This window comes from Neolamprologus brichardi, chromosome 7 (assembly GCF_056152115.1).
Source record: "Neolamprologus brichardi isolate AB-2024 chromosome 7, ASM5615211v1, whole genome shotgun sequence".
NCBI classification, from domain to species: Eukaryota; Metazoa; Chordata; class Actinopteri; order Cichliformes; family Cichlidae; genus Neolamprologus; species Neolamprologus brichardi.
Window position 1 is genome coordinate 30,537,142 of NC_142110.1, and position 20,745 is coordinate 30,557,886.

Below are 20,745 nucleotides of genomic sequence, written 5' to 3' on the forward strand. Positions count from 1 at the left end.
TTGAACCAGCAGTTTCATAAACTTTTCAAATAAAGCCTCTTACATGCATTTTGGTTTTACAGTTCTTTTTGCCACACAGGTAAAGGTTCAGGGAGTAGATATGGACCCAGCTCTAATGCCACTGCACATTCCACACAGCCAAACACTTGGAGGATGTTAAGTGGTTAAACCATAGACTGAAAAGATAGATGTACCTTAGAAGTGTGGCTCTTTAGTTCCTTTGGTCTGTTACCCTACTAAACTTCTTTTCTGATGAGTTCTAGGCCTCAAATGGTAGTTTTGGGGCTTACTAATACCAGCTGAGGCTCTTTAACCTCATGAGTTAAAATGAGTGTTAGACTTAAAAGCTTTTTTGGCGGAGATCGTGAGTGAATTTTGTTTTGTGTCCAAAACCACGTCTCAGAAACTTGATGATAATGTTCATTTTGTAAATCATGGTCCAAATTAGAATTAAACAATAAACTAATAAAACATGGTATGCTTTAATATGGGGTGGGATAGTTGTACAGGTTAGCACTGTTGAATTAGAGCAAGAGGTCCTGGACTTAAATCCAGTCTGGGCCTTTCTCTGTGGAGTTAGCGTGTTGTCTAAATGCTTGCTTGGGATCACAGTGGAAGACATGCCGCTCATTTTTAAGGCATACCATCTTGTTTGGGTTAGATTACTGGTAATCCTAAATTAGTCATTGGTGTGATTGTGATTGTGAATGGTTGCAGGTCTGAGGGTGGACCCTACCTGAATATGCTACATTCACCCACAATCATTATAGGTACAACACATACTCTACCTCCAGTGAGGTCTAAGTCATGTGATGACCCCAAACTCTAATCCAACCCTAGCTCCAACTCTAAGTTTTGGAGCAAACCAAAATGACTTTGTTGAATCAAAAATAATAATTGTTTGTGATACATGTAAGTTTAATTGATTATTTTCTTTGTAACCTGATTGGCTATACTTGGGAGAACATAGGGTCATGCTATGATAACTTAGACCTCGCAGGTTAAAAATAATCCAGTATGGGTTATTTTGATAACACAGTGCTGTGTCAAATGAGAAGAAATACACAACTGGGTTATTTTGATGCAGCACAGTGATTTTAACAATCAACCAAAACATTTTTAATCCATCTTAAGACTATTAATAACGATGCACAGCCCAATGTGTAGATTATACATTTTAAGCAGTGTAAAAGTTTGTAGACCATAACATTATTTCTGCAGCTTTGTCACATTTGAACAGCTCAGGTGTGCTTTACATCTGGGAGTATGTCATGGTTTAATTTTTTCCTGTCTTGGAGGCAGACACTGTAGGACAGGAAAATATGCTTTTCATTTCTAATGGTATACTTTGAGCACATATTATTTTCTTTTCAGTATTTAACTAACTGAAATTAGTGCAGAGTGGGAAAACAGTTGATAGTTGATGGATATACATAGTTTGTGTGTATGTATAAGCACCTACAGCATGCTTTGAAAAAGGTCCAGAACATATAGTAAAGTCACTTATCCATACACAGATTCTGGTGTAGCCACTTAAAAATTGCTATTCTGAGCACCGTTTGAATATGTTTGCTTTTCATTATTTTTATAGATACAGATAGATAGAAGACTGAATACAAAACAACCTGACTTCATAGTGTGATGGATTCCACAAGGTGGAAGTTTTATCCATGTTGTGGCCATCAAAAAACATTTTTTGTTCACACTAATTCTCCATATATCCTACTCTACTGCCTCTCAAGACACTGGGTTTGAGTCGAGGAATAGTGGAGGCCACTGAAATCTACAAATAATGTCCTGTTGGTGAGACAAGTTTGAGACTTTAGGTTTCTTTTTGACATGATGCATTATAATTAGAAGATGGTAAATTATGGGACCCAAATGGTCACCAACAATACTCAAATGGACTTTGGAATTCAAACCATAATTGGTTGTCAATAAGGGGCCATAAGTGTGTACAAACAACTTTCCCAGCACTGCCCATGCCCATGATTTCATGCTGCTCACGCCAAATTCTGAGGCTACCATCTGTATCTATGTATTCCCAGTTTTTGGTGAGCCTGTACACACTGCAGATTAAAAATTGTTTTCTTGGATGAAAAGTGAAGTGGAAGCTTGAGCCTCAAGAAAACTTTTGTATTCTACTGGTCATTACAGTTGTGCATATCTGAGATACCCTAACCTTTCTGTCAACTCCGGTGAGTCTAGGTATTCACCTTGCATGAATAAGCAGGTCTAAAGGTCAACCTGATAAATTGCTTTTTAATAAATAACACCATGTCCACAACCTTGGACTCAGGTTTGATGTCAAATAATTGTTGCTGTCAAAATGGTTTGCCTGAAAGTATCATTATTGCGCAGGGTGGCTATTTTTGTCCAAGAATTATATAGAGACTTTGAACTTCCTGTTAAGTTACGGCATTGACTTTGGGACTCTCAATGACATGAGTTTAAACCTTACAGGCAGTCACCTCGTTATCCATTGAACTGGCCTTGTGACATAGAGCAATTGTCCTTTATTTTATTGCCTATCACAGCTGTCAATGGAGATTTTACTGAGATACATTAAAAGTATGAAGGGAGATGGGAAAGGGAGGATGGAGCTGTTCAGAAAGTGTGCCTGAAACCTTCACAGTGACAAGTAGAAACAGCAGCAATTATTTGACTGAATAAATCCGCAGAGGCACAGCAATATTCTGTGGTTGGTCAATTTGAATGTTAATCATAAGTACAGGTAGGCAGCCTGGAACAAATGAGGTGGTCTTCATGCTGACAGGTGAAAGTCTGAAGAGAAGAGATTAAACTGCTTCACTGCACTTGTCTAAGAGATTTAAGAAAATGACTAAAAATGAATGTTCCAGAACATGCCGTTCATTTTATTTGTATTTTTTAAAAACTTTACTTTTTGCTCAAAAAAGAAAACTTAGACATAATACAGAATATTTAAACCTCTCAAATGAGTTTCAGATAATACTGAATACTGTCAGTGACCAAGAATCTGAACAAGTAGATAAGTAAAATGTGAGTAACCTGCACATCCAGAGGAGAGCAGTCATTCTTGATTTCATTCTCATCTTCATTTACTTTTCTTATAATCTGCCCAGTAACATATTTTCATACTGATCTGAGCATTTCATACTTGTACCACACAGAGCAAGAGTTACTGGTTTCCATTTCCATACCTCTCGAGATTGGATGTGTAGTAGATTTGTGGTTTAAAGATTTGCCACAATCGATATAGAGGAGATATTAGTAATACAGGTGGAAATAACACTCATGGCATCTTTTTGAAGGGTGTCAGATTGAATGATTGGTTTCTTTGTTCCCTGATTGCCAAGACTGAGAACAACGATTTAATAAAAACAAAAATGACAAATTTCCATTGCCTAGGGCTAGACTTGAGGTCTTTGTTAGCAATGACACAGACCTCAGAAGTTTAAGAAATACCCAGCTGCCAGTCAAAATGCTACAGACGTACAGACTTTGAAAAATGAACTGAATCTTAAGAAACCTCTACATGGCATTAGCAGCTGTCCCACCTTTGCTTTGATTATATTCATACAGTATAAAAGGTAGATTTCTGCTACAGTCAAGCAGTAATTGTAATAGAAGGTTCAACATGAACAGTCAGCATGAACTCTTTGGTAATGGTACGTGAATCAGTGTTAATGGCCAAGAGTAAATCATCATTACAGTGGGATGCAAAAGTTTGGGCAACCTTGTTAATAGTCATTATTTCCCTGTATACAGTTGGTTGTTACAGTTGGTTGTTACAATAAAAAATGTCAGTTAAATATATCATATAGGAGACACACACAGTGATATTTGAGAAGTGAAATGAAGTTTATTGGATTTACAGAAAGTGTGCAATGATTGTTTAAACAAAATCAGGCAGGTGCATAAATTTGGGCACTGTTGCCATTTTATTGATTCCAAAACCTTTGAACTAATTATTGGAACTTGGTTAGCTCAGTGACCCCTGACCTACATACACAGGTGAATCCAATAATGAGAAAGAGTATTTAAGGGGGTCAATTGTAAGTTTCCCTCCTCTTTTAATTTTCTCTGAAGAGTAGCAACATTGGGGTCTCAAAACAACTCTCAAATGACCTGAAGACAAAGATTGTTCACCATCATGATTTAGGGGAAGGATACAGAAAGCTGTCTCAGAGATTTAAGCTGTCTGTTTCCACAGTTAGGAACATGTTGAGAAAATGTGGCTGACCAAGAAAAATCTCGGATAGACAGAAGCGACGAATGGTGAGAACAGTCAGAGTCAACCCAAAGACCAGTACCAAAGACCTACAACATCATCTTGCAGCAGATGGAGTCACTGTGCATCATTCAACCATTTGGCACACTTTACAGAAGGAGATGCTGTATGTGAGAGTGATGCAGAGGAAGCCTTTTCTCCGCCCACAGCACAAACAGAGCTGCTAAAGCACATTTTGACAAGCCAGCTTCATTCTGGAATAAGGTGCTGTGAACTGATGAAACTAAAACTGAGCTATTTGGGCATAACAAGGGGCGTTATGCATGGAGGAAAAAGAACTCAGCATTCCAAGAAAAACACCTCCTACTTACAGTAAAATATGGTGGTGGTTCCATCATGCTGTGGGGCTGTGTGGCCAGTGCAGGGACTGGGAATCTTGTCAAAGTTGAGGGACACATAGATTCCACTCAGTATCAGCAGATCCTGGAGAATCAGTGACAAAGCTGAAGCTGCGGCGGGGCTGGATCTTTCAACAAGACAACGACCCGAAACACTGCTCAAAGTCCACTAAGGCATTCATGCAGAGGAACAAGTACAACGTTCTGGAATCTCCGTCCGCAGACCTGAATATTATTGAAAATCTGTGGTGTGAGTTAAAGAGAGCTGTCCATGCTCGGAAGCCATCAAACCTGAATGAACTAGAGATGTTTTGTAAAGAGGAATGGTCCAAAATACCTTCAACCACAATCCAGACTCTCATTGGAACCTACAGGAAGCGTTTAGAGGCTGTGATTTCTGCAAAAGGCGGATCTACTAAATATTGATTTCATTTCTTTTTTTGTGGTGCCCAAATTTATGCACCTGCCTGATTGTTTAAAAAATTATTGCACACTTTCTGTAAATCCAATAAACTTCATTTCACTTCTCAAATAACTGTGTGTGTGTCGTATGATATATATATATTAGGGGTGCAACGATACAAAAAATTCACGGTTCGGTTCGATACTTTGGTGTCACGGTTCGATATTTTTTCGATGCTAAAAAATGTTCATGCCTTTTTAATTTGTCATTTATTAAAATTATAAATATATATTTAACTCAAAGGTACAGTTTATAAATTTAATGTTGCTGAAACAACAAAATAAAAATAAAAAATCTGATCGAGAAATCACTCATCTTTGGAAAAGAGTTTATTACAGAGAATAATAGGGCTATATTCTCAGCAGCATATTAAACATATCAGGTCCCCATAAGGAGAATCGTGTGCTAACGGCTGTCTAAATGACTCGGGTAAAGTTTGTAGCATGCCTTCTTGTGTCACGGTGGTGGACGGACTCAGGCACAGACTGAGGTAGCACGGTTCAACAACACTTTATTAATCACTCCAGTGCGCTATGTACACGTGAAGGGGGGGGGGGGGGGGGAACACCAGGGTCCCGGGGATCAATAGGGGGGAAACACATTTCTTCACACTTGCTCCGCTCCTTGTCCAAACACTCCTCACAGAGCAACCCACTCACACTCACGGGGTCCAGGAATCAAAATGGGCGGGTCCAGATAAACCTATAAACATAGACGAGGGTAAGTCGGAGGCAAGCACGGGAACAACTAATTCACAATGAAGCCAGGCAATACTGACGAGGGTCACTCAATATTCCAGCGAAGAATAGCTCAGAGCCACAGCCTTAAGAAGAGCCAGAGATCAACTGCAATTCACTCGAGATCAGCTGCAGGTGCGTGGGCCAAGGGCGGGAGCCCAATCAGAGCTCCGCCCAGGCAGACAGGTAGGAGAGAGCGAAAAACAACAAACACTTGTGGCCACACTGGGCTGGCCGGGGAGGCACAGGGACCATGACAGTTTGTTGTTTTTGTCTGCTTCCACTTGTCTTTGCACTAGGATAATGGCATAAATGTGCAGTCATATTCATTGTGTTCCCACTAGTGCTGTCAGCGTTAATCTCGTTAAAATGACATTAACGCCATAACGCGGCAAATCTCCGTTAACGAGTTACCGCGGATCGCCCCGTGCGTGGGGCTGGATGGCGTCAACACGTTAACAAGCTAACTGCGCTAACGCACTAGTTCCCACCAATTGAGCATTGTGTGACACGTCCAACATACTATTTTACTTTTGTCCATGACGTGCGTACCAACGGGGTCATGCTTCACATGAAAACCAAGATAGTTCCAAACGCCAGATCTGAATGAGGGTGGGGAGGTTCGATTTCGGGTAGCGTTGAGCCAGTTGCCATGTTGCAATGAGCTTAGCTTCTGTCTTGCTAGCTTGCACTGCGCTCAGTGGATCTGCACTCAACAGTGCAACCTGGGCGGAGTAGTCGAACGCAGATCCACTGAGCGCTCAACATAGACAGCATCGTCAGAAGAAAAGTTGATAAAATAAATTAAAAGTTTTGTGTTGTTCGATACATATGCATACCGAACCAAAAGCACTGTATCGAACGGTTCAATATCGATAAGAGTATTGTTGCACCCCTAATATTTAACTGACATGTTTTTTATTGTAACAACCAACAATACATACAGGAAAATAATGACTAACAAGGTTGCCCAAACTTTTGCATCCCACTGTATCTTTTTAGTTAGGGAGCATCATCAACTGCATTTAGGAGTTACAAAGTACAAAAATCTTTGGTTTTTTAAAAAGAGCTAAAATTTGAATTTTAATGCTATTCAGGCTATTGTCTCTCTTGATTATGCCTATGTACCATTTAGACATGTTTTAGACCTATACTTAAATTGCTTAGTCAGTTAGTAAATGGTTAAAATTAAGTGGAGTTTAAGTCTTTGTATTAGCCCTGGTGCTAGATTTGCTCAGCAACGTGTGCTGTTAATAGTCACTGCATTATTAGCTGTATCCTTCCTGGCCATTTAGGCATGTGAAACAAAGAGCCTCAAAAACACTGTAGGTGCTGAGTAAGTAAAGGTCGTGTCAGAAAAATTTACATTTTTTTCAGTGTGTTTTGTTTCCTTGCAGTAATTTGGAGTATTTTGGAAAACTGGGTAAACACATTTATAACAATTTAGATTTGTTTTCATCTTCTGAGAACTGAACTGAACATTGTGAGAAGAGTAGGAACTTTAAAGCATCATTTTCACATAAAATTAATATACCATGTGTGTTTTAATGTCATGGCATTAAAACCGTGTTAACATTCAGATGACTGATATCTGTTTGATATCTGATTGATAACTAAGCTCTTCAGATGCTCTGCTGCTTTTTCTTCTTGGCTGTGATCTTCTTTACCACTCTTCTTCCTTCTTTTCTTCCTTCTTGTCTCTTCCACGTCTTTTCCGTTCCTTATCTGCTCATCTCATCTGTCCTTTGCTCTTTTTGTTGTTTTTTTTCTTTGCTCTGTCTCCTTTGCTCACCTCCCGCACCTCCCCTCCACCTCCCTCCCCGTCGTCCCCCATCCTTTTCCCTGCTTCTCCTTTCCTTTGCTTTCCCCTCCCTTCCCTGGATGAACTGCTAACAGAGCCCACGCCCACTCAGAATCTACCTTCCTTCACACCACCTACTCTTCCCCGCCCTTCTCCTGCTCCTTCTGGCACCCCTTTGACTTACTCCTCCTCCTCTGATCCCCCACCAGTGTCCCCCAGCCCAGGCGTTGCCCTCCCCTCTGCCCCCCGCGACCTGGTCCCTGTCCTAGTATCCAGCCGATTTGTCCGACTCAGCTGGCGCCCCCCAGAGGAGACCGGAGGAGCTGTTCAAACCTACGGTGTTTATTACTCCCAGGATGGAATCGATAGGTAAGATAAGCCTGATTTTCTTTTTCTTTCTTTCTAAAAAATGTGTCTTTGTTTGCTCTGACACGGTCAGTGAATCTGCATTATTGCTGTAGTTAAAAGCACAAAAGATAAATGGCCATATGCATGCGCAGGACTGCTTTGAAGTGAAGCACTGGAAAAAGAAATTTTAATCTTTACCCCTTTATGGAATAGAATAATATAGTCCTTTAGTGTCCTTGTGCATGTACAACAAAATTGTAGAAATGGAGGACCTATTGTTTCACTTCATCCAGAGGGAAGTGGTAATGTGGACAATTACAGGAACAAAATTGCATTTTGTTCCTGTAATTTTTTTGCATAAAAATTTGACAGGTGCCAGCAGTAGGCCATCAGTAACAACGATTAACAATGATTAAAAAACAATAACAAATAAGCAGCTTTTTAAAGTTGTGTTTAAATGTTTGTCACATAAGTGCCACCCCCTGGGGATAAACAATTAAGCCAATGGGAGGTTGGCCGCTAGAGGGCCTTGGTGAGTAAATTCCCATAGACAACCATGTTAAAATGGCCAAATTTACAGAAGAAAATGTTGAGAGAAAAGGTTCAAAGTCTGATTTTCAATAATTTTGGGTTACTTTCCCCTTTAAACCAACTGTAGTTGGTATTTTTTTTATAACTCTGGATACTTTGGATATGGTAAGTTACTGCACTTGTCTCAGAATGTAGTTTTAATTGGATCTCTGACCAATTACATCTTGTGCTGTGCCACTAATTGTAGTAACTGACTGTATTACTGTATTTTTCGGACCATAAGGCTCACGGGATTATAAGGCGCACTGTTGACAAACGGGTCTGTTTTCATACATAAGGCACACCGGATAATAAAGAACGTTAAACAAAACAAAACAGCCAGATAAGTCAAACTTTACTCAACTCATTCCTCTTGCTTCCTCTACTTAGGTACCATTGATTCATTAATGTTGAATTCTCTGGTAGCTGCTCTATAAACACTGGAACAACAGTATATGTTGTTCCAGTGTTTTTTTTGCTATGTAACTTTGCACTGTCCACTTTCTGCTGTAACAAAACAAATTTTCCATTTGTGGGATTAATAAAGTTTATCTTATCTTACATTAATAACTAACCTCATACTGTGGCTGGATTATCTCAGTTGTTCTCCCCTACTAAAGTTTGGTCCATTTACAGCAATTTTTCATGCGATTGCATTTGTCAAAAAAAACATCGGGAACTTTTATCAAGTGGAAAAAAGTTAACGTTCATTCTCCAGGTTCACTGTGTTATGCTTTGGTATGCTAACATAGCTGTGTCGCTAGCGATCACCAGCACAGCATTATATACCATCTAGCCTAACCTAACTTCAGTAACCCTACAAACGTCACTATTGTGTAGTTTTCTGTCTTCATTCATGTTAGAAGTGATAGCAGAGCTGTACGTTTTATTTTTTTCCAGCAGTCTCTTAGTCAGAACATGATATATCATGCTTAGGTAACTAGCGAAACCAGCAAGCTAACTTTCTGCTAACTTCTAATTCTGTTAAGTTTAATAAATTCTGTTTTCATGGATGCCTGAATGTTAAACTTAATTGTTACACCTAGTAAAGCAGAAACACAGATCATTTTATTAAAGATGAAAGAATTTACACAGTGTTCGTTTGGGACCTGATGCAGACAGAGTTTTGGACCCAGATTACTCTGAGCCGCGAGGCTCCTGACTACGGTAGCCATAACGCTCAGACAATCCATCAAGCGGTGCGGCTTCGTAGCTTAGCAAAGTCCTACTAAAACATTTTTTGACAGATTTTTGAGCGCAGTGTACCACATAAAATCTGTTCGAGGTCAGTAAACACAGCCGTAATTCATAGATAAGGCGCACCAGATTATAAGGTGCACTGTCGATTTTTTTGGGGGAGAAAATTAAAGGCTTTTAAGTGCGCCTTATAGTGCGGAAAATACGGTAATAGTAAACATCTACGAAGGCTGCCAACACCACTTAAACCTGGTCCTAACTAACCTGGTCATTTTTTGTCAGTGCTTATATAAATGAATTGTGTTGACTGTAATAGGGTAGAAGCAGCTAGCAATCAATAGCAATTTAATCAATGTTCACATAGGAAAATAAGAAAATCAACAGCTATACAGACACTATGAGAAAACAATAAAAATCAACTGATTAATTGTTCTAATTAGAGAAACCTTCAATCATAAAGTGAAAAAAACATCTGTCAGGCAAAGCTTATATTATAATATGTATTATCTCCTATCTCTCACAGAACCATAAGCTCTCATTCAGCTCCTCCTGCTGAAAGACACCCAACTTTGGCTTTATAGTTACAAGCTCTATAGACACAGACACGATCCTGCACCTAACTAGACGTAAGATTTGGGGTTTGGGTGATAGTAGCAAGAAAAACAAGGTGGAAATCCTTGACGCAATTACCCAGATCCCAAAGTTTTTCCTAGAATATTTTACTTATTGTTATTTAAACAAAAGGTGAATTTTAAAAAGAGCAGCATGAGAAATGAACCCCTTTCTGATTATTTCTTTGAAAATGGATTAACTGGATAACCATTAAAGTATACATTTTAATTCTTTATTTGCATATATATGTTTAAAAAAATCTTCATTTGCAAAGTTACAAGAGCCATAAATGCTCAGTTGAGGTGGGGAAACGATGTAATCACAGAATTGTAAGATGGTGAAAAATATCTCCTCGCCTAAAGAACAGTCAAGGTGATAAAGGATTGAAGAAAGAGAATCATAAGGAAAAAGATAAGCAAAAAGCAAAAAGCAAAAAGCATAAGCAAAAAGATTTCGTGACCCCATATGTGACAGAAAACCTGAGATGCGCTTTTTTTAAAACACTGAACATTTCTGTGGCTTTCAAACCCCAAAATGCACAACGCCAAAAATTGTAATATATGTAATATAATGGGTAAAAGAGTGCAAATTGTAACCACCATATAATGCTGTGATTGCAGGCAACCTCCAACTCTCTATGAATAGTACTCATAACCACTAATCACTGGTCATGACAGTTTGCGTTAGGGCTGTTCGATATAGCGATATATATCGGATGACAATATGAAAACGTCTATTGTTTCATATTACCCTATCGTTTGTTTCGTGGTGTCGCAAAATAAATTGTTTACTGCAATATTTTTTTCATCGTCTTGATGGTTTGGTTATGAAAAGTCTGACATGGACTAAAATTATGCAGGAAACCGTCCCCACCTCAGACTCAAACATGGCAAACCTCTTCTACCACCTACGCAAGAATCACGTAAAAGAGTATGGAGAGAGTTTATGGATGAGAAGCAAAAAAAGAGACATCAGGTGCTCAAAATAAACCTTAGACTCATGCTTTTCACACCGTGTAATAAATACTGACAAAGAAAATGGCACAAACTTATATCTAAAAATATTCAGTTTCATGCATCGGTCAAAACACTCGACTCCAGGTACACAACGCCAAGCTGAAAACACTTCACGCAACTCAAGTTTCCCGAGATTCCCAGAATTTGCTGAAAGTGTAAAATTTTTGTGATATATATCGTTGTCAGGATGATAAATGTCTTATATCGGGATATGAGATTTTGGTCATATCACACAGCCCTAGTTTGCATATTAATAATCGTGAAACGTAGCACATGGCTATTGTTAGTCAGTGGTGCTAGTTTCAGTCATTTGTCTTATCTTTGGTATGATGCCATGTCATTACAAAGTAATTGCCAAGACATTTCACACAAATCCTGAAGTCATGCCTTGTGGCTCCAAATGAACTATCTGCAGATTGGTAGAGCTGCGTGGGCACATCCTCTGGCAACCAGGATGTGCCCATGCACATTAATATCTGTATAAAGTCTCTACATTATCCAATAAGAAGTGAATGAGGTATTTTTGCCTGGAACAAACTGGCCAGCAGTGACATTGTTTTACAGAGACTTGCTGCTTACTTGGCTGAAAAAGATAGACGAACTCAAGTTGTTGACTCAAAGGCATCTGCAACCAATATCCTGATTTAGCAGTTGTTAGCTTATAAAGGGATAAAAGTCTGATGGTACAGAGTTTTATACTAACAGTGTGTAAAAGACAACAGTGCATTTCTTAGATCACGGCTCTGGTGCACACAGCAGCTCAAAGCACTGAGTAGAAAAAGCTCTGGGTGACACATTGGTGACTCCCCTGCTGGTGTTAAATGGTTACCTCTGACAGTCGGGGCTCCAGCTGAAGGCTTTCACATCCAGGCTTTTAAGCTTTGTTACCTCAGAGACAATCTAGGCCTGCAGAGCTCTGGGCCTCTGAACGGTAGGCTGGACAAAAGAGCCACTGAAGTTTGTGTCATGAAACGATTCGATAGAGAGATTCTGTCAGTCCTAATGACTTACAGAAGGAATAGAGGCAGAGGTTTTGTCAGTTCTAATGACTTTGAGAAAAATGCCGAGATGGGTTTTGTCAGTGCTAATAACTTGCAGAAAATGAGAGGGGAGGGAGACTGAGAGAGAAAACAATGAAAGATTACAAAAGAAGGGGAATTGGCTGGGGGGAAGGGTGAGGATGACTTTTTTTGTCAGCTGTAATGACTTCCTGGAAATATATTGACAGCAAAATAGAGAAATATCTGGGCAGATCAAGAAAGAAAATGGAAAAAGAAAGAAGGCAGAAGGATGAAAAGATGTTTTGAGTAGACATCCGTACGAGTCATCACACCTCTCTCCAGAGCAGGTCATACTAATTACTGTTATTTTCAGGATATGTTAGGGTTCTCATAATTACCATCATTTTACATGCCAATGATACCTACTCCTTTCTCTTTTCTTTCTCTTTTAATGTTCCCCAGCAATAGCCATTATTTTGGACTCAATTTGCAATAAAATTAGAACACGTCCTTATACATAGATGCTGTGAGACCAATAAGATGCACAGTTAAATGTAGCCTAAAGCCTTTGACAGGAACTACTATAGGTTTCACTTCAGTTAACCCACCTGACAGGTATTGAAACTTGTTTAATGTTAGTCATTATTAGTCTCTGGTTCTCTTCCACAGTGTGTCGTTTGCCCTGTATCCCTCCCCTCAACCCCAACCAGTCACGCCAGATGGCTTCCAATACCTGAGCCTAGTTCTGCTTGAAGTTTCTTCCTGTTAAAAGGGAGTTTTTCCTTCCCACTGTTGCCAAGTACAGGGGGTCATTTGATAGTTTGGGTTTCTCTCTAATACTGTGGGTCTTTATCTTACAACATAAAGCTCCTTGGGTAAAAGTAGTGGATCAGCTCATATAAAGATGTCTCTATATCGTTTACTACCTGCTTGTTGAAATAGCAAAATGGGCAAATAATACGAAAGAGTTTGAGTTGAGAGTTGAGATGATATAAATGATCTTCAAGTTGCAGTAGATGTAAATTCCTTTGACACATTTCTGGCATTTAATTGTACCAAGATAAGTACTAATACAAGACCTGACAAAAAGGGGTATAGGGATATCCCTTGGTATATCCAAAAAAAATAAAATAATATATATATATATATATATATATATATATATATATATATATATATATATATATATATAATATGTAAACACCCAGCACGCCCCTGTGGGCGGTTTATCCTTCAAGCTCGGGTCCTCTACCAGAGGCCTGGGAGCTTGAGGGTCCTGCGCAGTATCTTAGCTGTTCCCAGGACTGCGCTCTTCTGGACAGAGATCTCCGATGTTATTCCCGGGATCTGCTGGAGCCACTTGCCTAGCTTGGGAGTCACCGCACCTAGTGCTCCAATTACCACGGGGACCACCGTTACCTTCACCCTCCACATCCTCTCGAGCTCTTCTCTGAGAGATGTGGAGGGTGTATGTGTGTGTGTGTGTATATATATATATATATATATATATATATATATATATATATATATATATATATATATATATATTGGCATTGTTAAAATGTCTTAATGTAATGAAGGACTGTCATTTATATTGTTGGGTTTAGTAGCTATTGCCATAACTTTGATTAATACCACACTTAAATAAGGAGATAGCATTTGGAGAAAATAGCATGTATTGAGACATTTAGACATAAATTTGTGGCTGCTGGACTACAGTGAGGAATGACACTATTGTGCAGAATCCCAAGATGAAGGTAGAAAAACTGCTCTGTCTCAATGTTGGTAGTGGTAGTAGAGCGGAGACAGCAAATGGCCCATAGAGACTTTGGATGAGATGTCCCAGCTCACAAGGAGGGCTGCACATTAGATGGCTGGAAGGGCAGAGTGAGATATCACAGGAAACTTAGATGAACTAGGAGCAGATTGGCGGAGAAAGCCGGCAGATAGATTATTGTACAAGAGTAGTGACAATGCAATTTTGAATGATGTGATTTTGACAGCATGGGGAAACTGAAGTGACTGAAAATTACGCGTATAACCAAGAGAAATGGAAACCACATATGAACCACTATTTCCATTTGATCTGAATAGGTCTTTTTGCTGTATACCCACACTATCTCACTGATAGTCTCAAAATAAGGGAAGAAATTCCTCCAATTACATTTGGAAAAGGCCCATCTGTTAACTGTAATAAAGTTTTATACAGCACTACCAATATTTTGCAAAGCTGCCGTCAAATCAAATACATAGTGTCTCTGTGTCTGAGTAATGAAGCCTGTTCAAAAGTGCCTTAAGACGGGATTCTTTTTAATGGTCAACACTGGGTGAGTCCTCTGGCTGCAAAAAGAAGTTACATTGTTTAGCTTCTGTTTGTCTATAAGAAAATGAGCCTGTTTCAAACTTTATGAATGCTTCAGTAAAGCAATTCATATTAGGTTTAAGGCAGGGGTCCCCAATCACAGTCCACGAGGGCTGGTGTCCCTGCAGGTTTTAGATCTCACCCTGGGTCAACACACCTGAATCACATGATTAGTTCATTACCAGGCTTCTGGGGAACTTCAAGAGATGTTGAGGAGGTAATTTATCCATTTAAATTAGCTGTGATGGATCAGGGACACATCTAAAACCTGCAGGGACACTGGCCCTCATGGACTGGAATTGGGGAGCCCTGGTTTAAGGTCTCAGCTGTTTACTTCAGGTCTTATTTAATGCAAAATTATGTTCATTTATAAAACATCAGCATGGTGACGAGCGAAATAATCAGCTTGAGGTGCAGAAACAGGATTTTGTAAATGTCTATGTCTATGGAAGCTTTTGTTGTTGTTTATACGCTGATCAAAAATTCCTCACTACTTAACCAGTGTATAGCATCAAGTCAGTTAAACTGCTGAATTATTGATCTGGTCAGTTATATAGTGGATGGGTTGTTAATCAGTTACAGCTGCTTTGGTGTTATTAAAATTAACAACAGGTGCGCTAGAGGGATAGCAATGCCTCAACCCCCAAAGTAGGAATAGTTTTGCTGGTGGAGGCCACTGACATTTTTCCCTTTTCATTTTTTATGACTGTTTTTTTTCACTAGTTTTGTTTTGGCTATGGTCTAGGGCATGAGGTGACACCTGGAGCCTATGTTGCACTGGTAGTCTCCTCCAGGATTGCACATCAATATGTGCCAGTGACAGAAGGTTGGCTGTGCCTCCCAGCACAGTCTCCAGAGCATGGGGGATATTCAAGGAGATAAACAGTTACCCCAGGAGAGCTGGACAGGGCCATAGAAGGTCCTTAATCTATCAGCAGGACCAGTATCTGCTCTTTTATGCAAGGAGGAACTGGACGAGCACTGCCAGAGCTACAAAATGACCTCCAGCAGGCCACTGCTATGAATGTCTCCAACCAGTCAATTAGAAACTTACTTCATGACGGTCACCCGAGGGCCTGACATCCTCTAGTGCAGTGTTTCCCAACCTTTTGGAGCCAAAGCACATATTTCACATTAGAAAAATCACACGGCACACCACCAAACAAAAGTGTTACAAAAAGCATATTGATCATTTTTTCCCCACGCACCAGGTGTAGCGGAATTGGCTTGGTTTGTCCGCAGTATACCTTTTTTGTTTTTTTCTGACCGCTACTCATGCTAGGGCCTTCATCTGGGTCAAAATTTTCTCCGGGACCCAGGTCAGACTGACTACTTTCTCTTTTCAAATATTTATCTATTGCTATTACACACTGCGTAGTCTCACAGCATGACTGTTATATCATTTCTTCTTTGTCTTCTTCTCTTTTACTGGCAGTTGGGAACCCATTTAATTAGAGCAAGTAATTGTACTGCCCTTTAGTGGAAGAGAATGTAATTGTTCTGCCCGTTACTCACGCCGAGTACTAAACAGGTGGAACCAGATAATCTTCCATGGCACACCATTTGGGAAACACTGCTCTAGTAGGCCCGATTGGCATTTAGAATACCAGTATTGTCACATCCACCACTGGCACCATGTGCTTTTCACAGATGAGAGCAGTTTCACCCTGAGCACATGTGACAGACATGAAAGGGTCTGGAGAAACAGTCGAGAAGATGTAATGCTGCCTGTAACATCGTTCAGCATGACTGGTTTGGTGGTGGGTCAGTGAGGATCTGGGAAGGCATATCTGTGAGGGACAGAGCTTACATGCAACAACACCCTGACAGCCAGGTATCAGGATGAAATCCTTGGACACATTGTCAGACCCTAACCTGGTGTAGTGATTCCTGGGTTCCTCCTGGTTTACAACAATGTCTGGCCTCATTGGACAAGAGGACCCAGGCAGATCCTCGAGGACGAAAGACATGATGCCACCGACTCCCCCCCCCCACCACACACACACACACACACAAACACACCCCCACACCTGACCTAAATCCAATGGAACACCTCTGGGACATTATGTTTCAGTCCACTTGATGCCTCCAGGTTGCACCTCAAACTGTGCAGTCTGAGCTCAATGGTGTCTTGGCCGCGATCTGAGAGGAGATCCCCAGGACACCATCTATCATTTCATTAGGACCTCCCTTGTCAATCATTTATATAAGCACATGGAGCCCATATAATAATAATAATGGATTGGATTTATATAGCGCTTTACAATGCCACTATTCATTCACTCTCGCATTCACACACTGATGGAGGCAAGCTACGGTTGTAGCCACAGCTGCCCTGGGGCAGACTGACAGAAGCGAGGCTGCCATATCATGCCATCGGCCCCTCTGGCCAACACCAGTAGGCGGTAGGGTAAAGTGTCTTGCCCAAGGACACAACGACCAGGACAGAGAGCCCGGGGATCGAACCGGCGACCTTCCGGTTACAGTTACGCAGCATATAAACTACTGAGCACCATTTTCAGTTGTTGCAAGGAAATTTTGGCAAAATGAACTAGCCTGCTGCATGGTGATGTTTTCAAAATCTCCTTTTAACATTAGCAGTATATTTTCTAATTACATGCATTGATGTGTGTTATTTAGAGTTTAATGTGAAGCTTTTGAATGCTGTAATTGTAGGTACATTGAAGCTGCAAATGCAGTTTGTAATGTTAAAGGAGTAAACCAAATGCTCAGAGTGAAAATGTGCCAGCAGTATGGGACAATAGGCGGTAAATTAATAATGCTATTTATAAATTTAGAAAGCCTGTTTAGTGCAGGTGGGGTTTTAGTGCCATGGTGGAATTTAGTCTCACTTGAGAGCGATGTTGTTGCTGCTAAACTGCAGCTATATTGCGACCCCAAGGCTGATGAGATTAGGGTGGAGCAAAAAGTCTGGAGGGTAAGGAAAAGGAGAGATAAAAACAGAAAGAGGTGAGATCCTTAGAGAGCGGGGGAAAATGACTAAGAAAGGCCAGCGAGATGAGAAGGACTCAGTAAAGATGTAAGCAGAGGAAGAACTATTTTTTTCTCTCTCCGTGGGTTATTCCTGTTCGAGCTGACTTACTGCCCTCACACGGTGGCCTTTTCAAGGCCAAACAGAGTTCACTCTGTATCCAGCCTGCTGGTTACCTCCACATCCAGCTTTGTGTCTCTGCCTTTTTACTCGGCAGCCTTGGAAAAAAAAACCATGGATTTATATACCCCGAGAACTCCACTCACCTTTTGTGTTTTCTTTAACCTTTGTGTGTCACTGCTGCTGCCGGTGATAGCGCTTGATTTGGTGCTCTGTCAGTGTGTCAGATTGCCATGTAATTTACCGTGTACATCTGTGGTCTGCAGATGATAAATTCTGATAACCTCTTGACAAACTGCCCCCCCAAAAAAATCACCTAAGGTCCTCGTTCAGAATGGCTGATATACTGCACATGGTGTAAGTTGTTTATTGAACAATTGTGGGAAGCTTAAAGAGGATAAGCGCAGCAAATGCTACATCCGTTTTAATCATAGTATGAGCAGGCCGCTTTGTCATTGAACCTGCCACATGCAACAATCTTCTCTCAGTGGCAGTGTGTGGAATTACATAAAGATCTTGGTAAATGAACCTTTAGAATGGAATTCTCAAGTAAAACCCAAATATGGTGTAGTTAACCACATGATGACCCTAAACACAACCCTGAGCAATCTGAATAAATAATAATAATGGATAGCATTCATATAGCGCTTTTTGAGACCCTCAAAGCCCTTTACAATTCCACTATTCATTCACTCTTGCATTCACACACTGGTGGAGGCAGCTACAGTTGTAGCCACAGCTGCCCTGGGGCAGACTGATAGAAGCGAGGCTGCCATATCGCGCCATCGGCCCCTCTGGCCGATCAATTATATCAATATATAATTGATGTTTTTATTATATTGTCCTCAAAAGAAATGACAGTCAGTGAGCAAAGACAAAAACATTCTGACAAACTTTAAAGATAGTAATATGTCCATTTTACCCTTTAGGGTTAGGGTTCATCCTTATCAAAAAGCAGTAAAGGCTCAACAACCAGTTAAAAAACAACCCTTAAAAACTTAATGTCTTTAGAACACCAGATAAATTGTTACACTCAGTCCAATTCACTTTATTCAAATAGCAAAACTATAGCTGTAGTGGAAAGTTAAAGGTAGGTGGTGGTTTGGTTTAGGAGGCTTATTGCTTTCCCCCATGCATTCTCCCATTTGCATTCATCATCAAGGTTGCTCATTTTGTCAAAAATCCCATTGTAATACACACGATTAGCCTCAATCTTGCCTCTGCCACATGCCCCTTAACAATAAAAGCCAATTCAACTACAATAACAGAATACTGCTTCTGCATCTGACAGGAGATGCTGCTGATAAGGTGTCCTTATGAGTCAGTACCTGGACCCCGCTCTAAGACAAAACGGTGGTTGAAAGGGGTTAGTTTTTCACATGATTCCTGTTGCTGAACTGCTTTATATCCACCCATATTAGACAACGGCAGTACAAGAAGTAAATGAAATCAAGTAACAGTAACAGATTTTTATAACTTACCAGGAAGTCCTATTTTTTGTCGTCTATCTATGTATAAATGAAGTTGACTCATACAGCTCCAGCCACTGCCATTAAAATGGAGACCCCCATTTCTGATTATCAGCCAGAAGACTGAGATTTATGTACCATTTGTTTGTCTGTGGTTTTTCTTTTCTTTTCCATTTGCTGGTTAGATTGAAGCCCTAAACACTGCCTGTAGTTGTCTAACATGTTAGGTTTAACAACAATAACCTGACACATTGGTTTAATCCACATTTAAATGTGAGTCTAGTGCCGTTTTTAACAGAGTTTATATGTGACAAGCAGGGAATGAGACACGTTTGTGTCAGGCTTGCACAACAAACAAAAGAAGAAATGTGTTCTCACCTTTTGAACTGATTGATCCGTGCTTTTGTAATGAGAAGAGAAACAGCTAAGGGTTCTTTTCCTGTAATTTTAAAATACAGCCGAAATGCTTATAAATGAACATATTATATCTGTTTTTTTAAATCTGCAATTTGTAGGAGTTATAAAGAACTACTTCTTAGAGAACAGACACATTTTACTTGTGACTGCTCTGCATTTTGTACATATTGAGACAAATTTAAATCCTCTCTAGTATTTAAAAGACTAAGCTGCAGGATAGACAGTTTTCTAAACTACAGGTTTTATCCAGCTGCTGTAAAGGAAAAAAGGGAAGACTGGCATTATAGGCCAAGTTCAACTTGTCACCGTATGTAGCTGTTGACACCATGCTACGTCCAGTGGAATATATAACTTACAAGTCACCACAAAGTCACTGTTATAAATGTGCAGACTGGAGTGGAATATGATGGAAATTGCCACAGAGAAAAGAAAAAACATATAATAGAGGCTGGAAAACTGCTTTTAACTTTGTGAGGTGGGTGTAAGACAATTCTCTGGGAGGTTTTACTCACTCATTTGCAGTGTTTCACTGGGGAAAACGTGATGTAAAACAGTATTGGAAATGGGTAGCTCAGGAAGAGACAATTTGACTGAAGCTAAAAGCAACTGAAACTGTGCCTCAGTGTTTTTTAATTTAGGGAAGTAGCAAAGATTTTGGGCCTGGAAAATGACTTTACAAGTGGATTGTTTGCCATTAAATATTTCCCTCTAAAAGCAACAAGCTGACACTTTACGGTGTCTTACGTTAAGGTAGGCTAACAGAGCCCTGTTGCAAATCTACAGTTAACAGACATAAAGTTCATTTGTATTTGTCCCACAACTCTAAGCTATGACTGCGAGAGTCTTTCCTTATGTTAAACCTTCTTGAAATGAGCTGAACAGACATGCACATTGAACTAATGATGAGCTTTTAATTGCACTGAATTCATTACTGCTTATTTAAAACCTTTCACACCATCCCCGGCTACAGTAATTTATTTACAGTACATATCTGAGCAGTTCCCATTTCCCTTCTGTCTGAATTAAGGA

The 20,745-nt window shown here is 40.0% G+C and overlaps 1 protein-coding gene across 2 annotated transcripts in view; it reads left to right on the plus strand.

Moving 5' to 3' along the window:
- Nucleotides 1-20,745, plus strand: part of dcc (DCC netrin 1 receptor) — a 346,228-nt gene that overhangs the window by 190,718 nt on the left and 134,765 nt on the right. For both annotated transcript variants that reach the window (XM_087843481.1, XM_087843482.1), the window contains exon 8: nt 7,822-7,981. In XM_087843481.1, coding sequence (XP_087699607.1) covers nt 7,822-7,981 — 160 coding nt within the window. The remainder of the gene's footprint in view (nt 1-7,821; nt 7,982-20,745) is intronic.